The sequence below is a fragment of the Cucumis melo genome, chromosome 3 (assembly GCF_025177605.1).
Source record: "Cucumis melo cultivar AY chromosome 3, USDA_Cmelo_AY_1.0, whole genome shotgun sequence".
Classification (NCBI taxonomy): domain Eukaryota; kingdom Viridiplantae; phylum Streptophyta; class Magnoliopsida; order Cucurbitales; family Cucurbitaceae; genus Cucumis; species Cucumis melo.
Window position 1 is genome coordinate 13,477,085 of NC_066859.1, and position 7,389 is coordinate 13,484,473.

General features: G+C 33.0%; 1 protein-coding gene across 1 annotated transcript; it reads left to right on the plus strand.

Annotated features, from left to right (window-relative positions):
- The first annotated feature begins 2,585 nt into the window (after positions 1-2,585).
- Positions 2,586-6,960, plus strand: LOC103488634 (uncharacterized). The gene is made up of 3 exons (XM_008447456.3): positions 2,586-5,875; positions 6,226-6,454; positions 6,551-6,960. The coding sequence occupies exons 1-3, from the start codon at positions 4,992-4,994 to the stop codon at positions 6,713-6,715; spliced, it is 1,278 nt and encodes a 425-aa protein (XP_008445678.2). The 5' UTR covers positions 2,586-4,991; the 3' UTR covers positions 6,716-6,960.
- Positions 6,961-7,389: the final 429 nt, after the last annotated feature.

Consider the following 7,389-nt stretch of genomic DNA (forward strand, 5'->3'; position numbering starts at 1 on the left):
AAGATTTAGGAATTTGATGTTATTTGATTTAAGTTTGAGAGTTATGGTTTGATTTAATTGTTTTGGTGGAATTTAAGAAATTATGATTAGTTATATATAAATGTATATATAATTAAATTTAAAGGAAGGGTAAAATAATAATATTAAGGATAATATAATTATTAAGATTATTATATATTAATTTTGGGAAGAAAATTTGATTTGAAAGGTGTAGCCACCTAATTTTATCCTACCAATTTTTTATCATTCTTTAAAAAAATATATAGAAATTGTAATAATGGCCAAGATTTTTATTTTTCTTAAAGAAAAAAAGGTAAGAATTTTGTAATAATACAAAATATTACGATTATTATGATTATTATTATTTTAAAAATCTTTTATTAAAACGAAAAATAAAAAACATTAATGAGAATATCTATCTTTTAATAAAAGAGAATATCTGTCTTTTAATAAAAAAAAAAATCAAATCAATTTATCACATTTGACTTATTTTTATTTATCATTTTAGAAAAAAGTTAATTTATTTTATACAAAATCTTTTAATATATTATATTTGATTTATCATTCTAGGAAAAATAAATAAATTTATTTTGGACAAAATCTTTCAATATTACATTTTTGCTATTTTAGAAAAAATTAATAAAATCACATAATATCTAATTTGATTTTATACTTACTAAATTTTTCTAATTTGTGGTATCTATGGTTTATAAATAGGGACCTATGGTTTATAAATAGGGACCTATGGTCATTTGGAAAAATGAGAAAAAAATTGACTTAAGAGAATCCTACGAGAAAAAAAATTGTTTAGAGAGAATCTCTACAAAAAAAAACTTCGAAGAAACATATTTCTCTACAAAATGTGGGTTCTTAATTATTCGCTTTATTGTTTTTATTTTTATTTTTATTTTTATTTTTATTTTTATTTTTGTCTTTTTTTCTTTACACTAAATAACCTCATCTCATAAGGAATGAAACTTAGTTGGAGGTTACATTAGGTAGGGATTTACTCTTAGTGATCCGCACCACATACAACAAGTAATTTTCTTCTGGATTGAAATCTTTATTTATTTTTTTCTTCTCTTTTTTAAATGTAGAGAGAAAGAGAAAATGTACAAGGGAAATTTCATTATTTATTTTGCCACTTTTTTTTATCATTACCCAAAAATAACCTCATCTCATAATGACCTTTTTTTTATCATTAATGAAGAAAAAAAATTGTTTTATTAATCGCTATTATCATTATCTTTTTTAAATCTCAACTCTTGACCTTATTTTCTTTTGGGGTTTTTTAAAAATATAACAAAGCGTCAAAATATTTACACTTTATAGAACAATTCCGAAAACGAAAAAAGCTCACAGGCCCCACCATGAAAAATACCAAAAATATCCCGTCAACAACGCGCACGTAATATATTTGGTACACGATCATTTAGATTTGTCTATCGTTTGATACACAATTGTTTAGATTTGACAACAATTTAGCAAAATCTAAATTCTTGAGGTGAGAGGACCACTTCTTTGGGAGTCCAAGATCGATCCCTAATATTATTTTTTAAAAAATAAAATATTGTGTTTTTGCTTAAATTTTTGTGCAATATATTTGATTTGGTTTGTTATATGGTGTATTATTCCCTATTTGACTTCTATTTAAGATTTATCGAAGTTCTAAATTTTTTTAACTTAAAATACAATTGATTTTGCAATCTTTCCTAAATTTTCTTTTTTTAAAACCATTCTCTTTAAAATTATATTCTTTATGTTTTTTTCAAAGTTAAAATTCAAATCTATATTTTCATAAGTTTTCCTAATCAATCTTTTTTAATAACTCACATTGATTTCGTTAAAAAAACAACTTGCGATCTAATCTAGAAATTTTTTGGAGTCTGTTATTTCTAGATTATTAAGGTGAGGGATTAATATCTTTGGAAGTCTGAGATTTGATCCAAAAAAATGAATATAATTATGTTTTTAAAAAAGTATTTATTCGAAGACTAGCCTATGATAGAATTTGAAAAATTGTAATAATTCCTCGTTCTCTTAAGGTGGGGAATTTTTTCTCAATATAGTCTAATTAACATAATATATTTCACTTATTTTATTAGATCATTACTTCAAATATTGGAGTAAAGAGCAATAAAATAAGACATATACATACATACATACATATATATATATATATATATATATATATATATATATATATATATATATATATATATATATATAATTCTTTGTATTTTTCTACATAAATACAAATGACTCCTGAACTCAACTCTAATTCTTTTCGTAGACTATTTTTATTTTATTTAAAATTATTTACTTTTATTTCAGTTTCCAATCACACCGTATAGCTGACTCCCTTTTTCATTTTTAAAAATAACTCTTTTTTAAGGACGTCGGCTACTTCACATCGTCTCGGGTACGTGGTGACAATAAGAATTAAAGAAAGAGAGAGAATAAGGTTGATTTTGTTTTTTTTTTAAAGGTAAAAAGAATAAGGAAAAAAAAAGAATAATAACTTTATTACTTTTTATTTTAAATAGCCCTCGATCCTCGTGCAAAGTCAAACTCATCATCTTCTTCTCCTTCATTGGAAATACTAGCTGTTGCCGCTCTTGTTCATGCCAGCCGTGTCATCCGTCACCTTCATCTTCATCTTTCTCTTCAATCGTCTGTCTTCATGAAGCCCTGTCACGAAAGCCCGTCGCATTCGAGCATTGTTTCTCGTCCTTCGTTACGCATAAGGTTCTCCGATCGTCTCCGTTAATCCCTTCGTCGTGCATTAGATCGCCTCCATCCGTCTCTATTCGGCCATCACATCCCTTATTCGTCCGAGCTGCAACCTATCACGCAGCCAAGTTCGAGCCATTTTCGCAAGTCATTTCCTTTCTTGAGTCGCCTAGCTGATTTCCTGTACACCCGAGTCGCGCGCGTTAGTCACTAAGCCACCCGAGCTGATCTCATTCAGCTGTGAGTCGAGCTGTATTTGTCCTCCTCTCCTTCAAGCCAAGCCGTCAATGACTTTTTTTTTTTAACCTTTTCCTAAGTCTTTGAAGCCATCTAGTAATTTTGGTAAGTTTTTTTAGTGGGTTTTAGTATATGCCTATTGAATAGTTAAACTTTTTATTTAAGTAAATTAATATTGGGATCAAGTTGAATTTTCTTAAGGATGGATTATTGCTCTTTGAAGTTATTTGGTTAACTTGAGGAATGATTTATCTGTGGAATTGTTCCAATTCAAGATTGTTTCGGTTTCAACCTTAGCCTTGGGGTAAGTTAGAAACCTAATTAAATACTTGGATGTTGGATGAGAAATTTATTAATTTAGTTTCGTTTATGTTTATGACTTGTATATTTGGAAAGCTTTGACTCTTGCTATTAGGGATAAATTTTGTTAAGCTAATCTTAAGGTAAGAGATTCTCCTACTAGACCTTCAAATTGAAGTCAAGAGCTTGCATGTAATTTTTCTATTATCCACTGATGTAGCAAAGATGCATACTGTATTGATGTTGATGACTGATATTTATAACTGAGATTATGTTGATGTTAATGACTGATCATTGATGATGATGCATTATATTTTAATCACATGATTAAGGATGTTATGATTGATATTCATGTCATGTTTATGATGTTTATGATATGTTACATGCTATTGATGAGTGTTCTGTTAACTTTGTCTATTAGGGTCATACCCATATGGGAGTCCCTTGGGATCACCATCTTTTTATGACTGTGTGGTCAAATGGGACCACCAATCTGTCATGTATGAACAAACCAGTTAACCTGAAATTTTTTTTTACTAAAGAGCAAGTGATAGAACAGAAGTTGATACCAACACTTTGCAACCTCAACAGTTAGAAGGAGGATTTGAAAAGTAACCCTAGTTTGTAATGAAAGACAATTATAAGTAGCTGTAAGTGAGAAACTCACTTCCAATGTGCTTTACTAAATTAAACGCTCTACCTACTAATTATGACACTAGAATGTATTCAACTTGACATAAAATGGAAGCTAGTACTCTTACGTAGGTCAACTTCCATGACCTGGACAAATCAGACAATTTTACAAGTGAAGAGCCACAAACATATTTAAGAATTTAAAAAGAATATTACTCTTTAAATTTGACATGTATGATTATTTATGTTGGGGAGAAGGGGTTTTGTATTTTCCATTTTTAGTAATTAGAATTCCAAAAGGAGGAAGATTAAATAGAAAATATGAATGGTAGAATTTTTAGGCGTGACCTATAGACACGGACACAACACAGCCGATTGATTGAGAGGCTTGTTCATTTTCCGTGAAATTTGAAAAGGAAAAACCATCAGGGTCCCACAGCCTCACCAATCAGAGCCCTTCAAAAATTGGTCTCACCTGTCAGATTAAAGATAGAACGGTGATTGGAGGACTTAGATCAATTCGGGTGGATGGTCAAACAGTGGTAGAGAGTGCATAGGATAGTCTCCTTTTTTGAAGTGAGTTTTCTTTTTTCTTTTTCTTTTTCTTTTTTTCTTTTTTTATTTTTATTTTGTTCAAGACTGTGGTATCACGTGCCACACCTGTCATTACCAAAGTGAAAAAGAAGACCGAATCTTGATCCGACGACCATGCTTCATCCAACGGCCACTGTTCTTTTCTAATTCAACTCCGTTAGATTTCCATCACACGGCTGTAATTGAATCTCACTCCCTCCCTTTTATTCATCTAAACCCGCCCCCTTTCCCTTTTTGAAGCAAAGGGGAAGTGAAAGTCTATTAAAAACCGTCTCTTAGTTTTGTTGAGGACCTCCTTTCCTAATTTTGCGCCATTCTTCATTCCCTTTGATTATCGTGCGCCCATTGCCGGAGATGTTGTTGACGCCGGCTTCTCAAACTGCCTTTCTTACTAGAAGAATCTCCAGATACAGAGCTTACTGAACGCAGCAAAAGGGGAAAGATCTGTTTCATACTGGGAAGTGAAATTGTATTCGGGTTTTTTTTTTCTTCCGATGGACGGCCAGAAAAATCAGGCGAAACTTACGAGAACACAATCTTCGCTTCTTCGTTCATCCCCGACTGTCCGTTCCATTCAAAGTTTGTCTTCGGTTACTGAGGAGGATGTAATTGAAACCGAAAATGAAGACCGGAATCGGAAGAACAAGAAGCTTCGTCGGAGCCGGTCGTCGGCCAGGAATTGGTCGATGTGTTTTGCTAATCCTGTTTTATGTTTGCTTCTTTGTTTCACTCTCTTCTCCATTTCTTGCTTCTTTTTCTTCTTTTATGCACGGAAGGAAGAGATTGCGACCTCGGAGAATCTTCTACTGGCATTGGTTTTCGTTGCCATTGCGCTCTTCTTCGCCAACAAAAACAAGGGTTTAATCCAGCAGACGGTTTCGATTATGAAACATTCATGGGATGAAAATGCGAGACGGTTTGGGTTTTCGAGTACCAATGCGAAACCAGTGAAATGGTTTATTGGTAATCCTAACCCCAATTTTGAAGCCAAGAAGAAGAGACAAATAATCAGAGAAGGGGTTGAGTTCTACAGTAATGGGGATTTCTACGAAGGAGAGTTTCATAAAGGGAAGAGTAATGGAAGTGGGGTTTACAATTACTTTGCGAATGGAAGGTATGAGGGGGATTGGATCGACGGGCGATACGATGGGTATGGAATTGAGAGCTGGGCGAGAGGAAGCCGATACAGAGGCCAATACAGGCAGGGATTGAGGCATGGATTTGGGGTTTATAGGTTCTATACAGGTGATTCTTATGCAGGAGAATGGTATAATGGACAGAGCCATGGGATTGGGATTCAAACTTGCTCTGATGGCAGTTGTTATGTGGGCGAGTTTAAGCATGGCGCCAAGCACGGCCTTGGTTGTTACCATTTTAGGTGAAGTCTTTTAACTGTACATTTTGAGTTGCCGTTACTTTTTTTTTGATGTTGATTTGTCATTTGACCTTTTCTTGGCATCAATTGTTAGAGTACATGATCTTAAATGTTTCTTTGAGAATCTCTATCTTCTCTTTTATACATCATTATGTCTAGTTTCTCTTATAGCCATTCATTCTGGATTGGATCTGGTGGTAGTTGTTCAATTCAATGTTTATGAGATATCTGTGAAATGATTGGCTGAGTGTCTGATGATACTATTGATCTTATTGGAGCACTGAATGAGAATCAATGTCAGTTTACGAGGTCAATCTCTTAATTTTCTTTGGATGATTGATAATACTATTCAGGAATGGAGATAGATATGCAGGGGAGTACTTTGGGGACAAAATACATGGGTTTGGTGCATATCACTTTGCCAATGGGCATTGTTATGAAGGTTCTTGGCATGAAGGGCAGAAGCAAGGTTTCGGAATGTACACGTTCCGAAACATCGAGAGTCGATGCGGCGAATGGGATGCAGGCCATCTCAAGAACCCTGTTCTACCACTTACTGATTTAGTCCTTGGAGCAGTTCAGGTAACAGTGATAAGTTTGTTCATATATAGATTGTAGCTGCTGTTATTCAGATGCTAATTCTTATGCTGATTTAGTTTTGTAATAACAATTCAATAGGCTGCTCGGAAGAGGGCGCAGAATGCAATTAAGATCGAGCCAGTGGATGAGGAGGTGAACAAGGCAGTAGTAGCGGCAAACAGAGCGGCCAATGCTGCTAGAGTTGCTGCAGTGAAAGCTGTTCAAAACAGAATGAAAGGGGAGTTCTGTGATATAGGCGTTTAAACAACCCAAAAACAAAAAAAAAGAAAAAGAAAAAAAGAAAAGTGTAAAGTTTGACTAATTTTGAGTACTTTGTGGAGGAAACAACAACCCTGCTGAGCAAAAAGTTCATCAGAGGTTAAGGGGAGCTTTTTTTAGTTTTTTTAGTTTTTTTTTTTTCTTTTTTAGTCTTTTTTCATGGTGGTCACAATCTAATCTAACGTGTATATTCTTCCTTGTATGTCAATGCAAGCTTCATCTTTCATCAACTCTTTCTTCTTTGTCTATGTAATTATTATTGGTTTAAGTTGTTGATAAAGAGAAGAATGAGAGGAGAGGAGACAAAAGCCACGGGGAGGATGGGATGGCATGGCCACATCAGATTGGCTTTTAGATATTAGAATTTGAGACGGCATTGGTAAGCTAGAAGCAACTGGTCACATCTTTCCATTTTCCTTTTTAATATTAAAACTTATCCATAATTTCCTCTTATCTAAGCTTGTTTGCCTCGGATAATGATTATCTGAAATCTTGGTAAATTATTTTGTAAATTTTGCAAGTAAAACATCAGATGAATCCATTTGTATTACTATTTCATGAAGCCGAAAAAAACAACCAACAGAATGTTACTAAACGTTGAACGGTTTATCAAAATAGTACAAAAAACGAAATAGATTAATAAGAAAGAATAGTAGTTT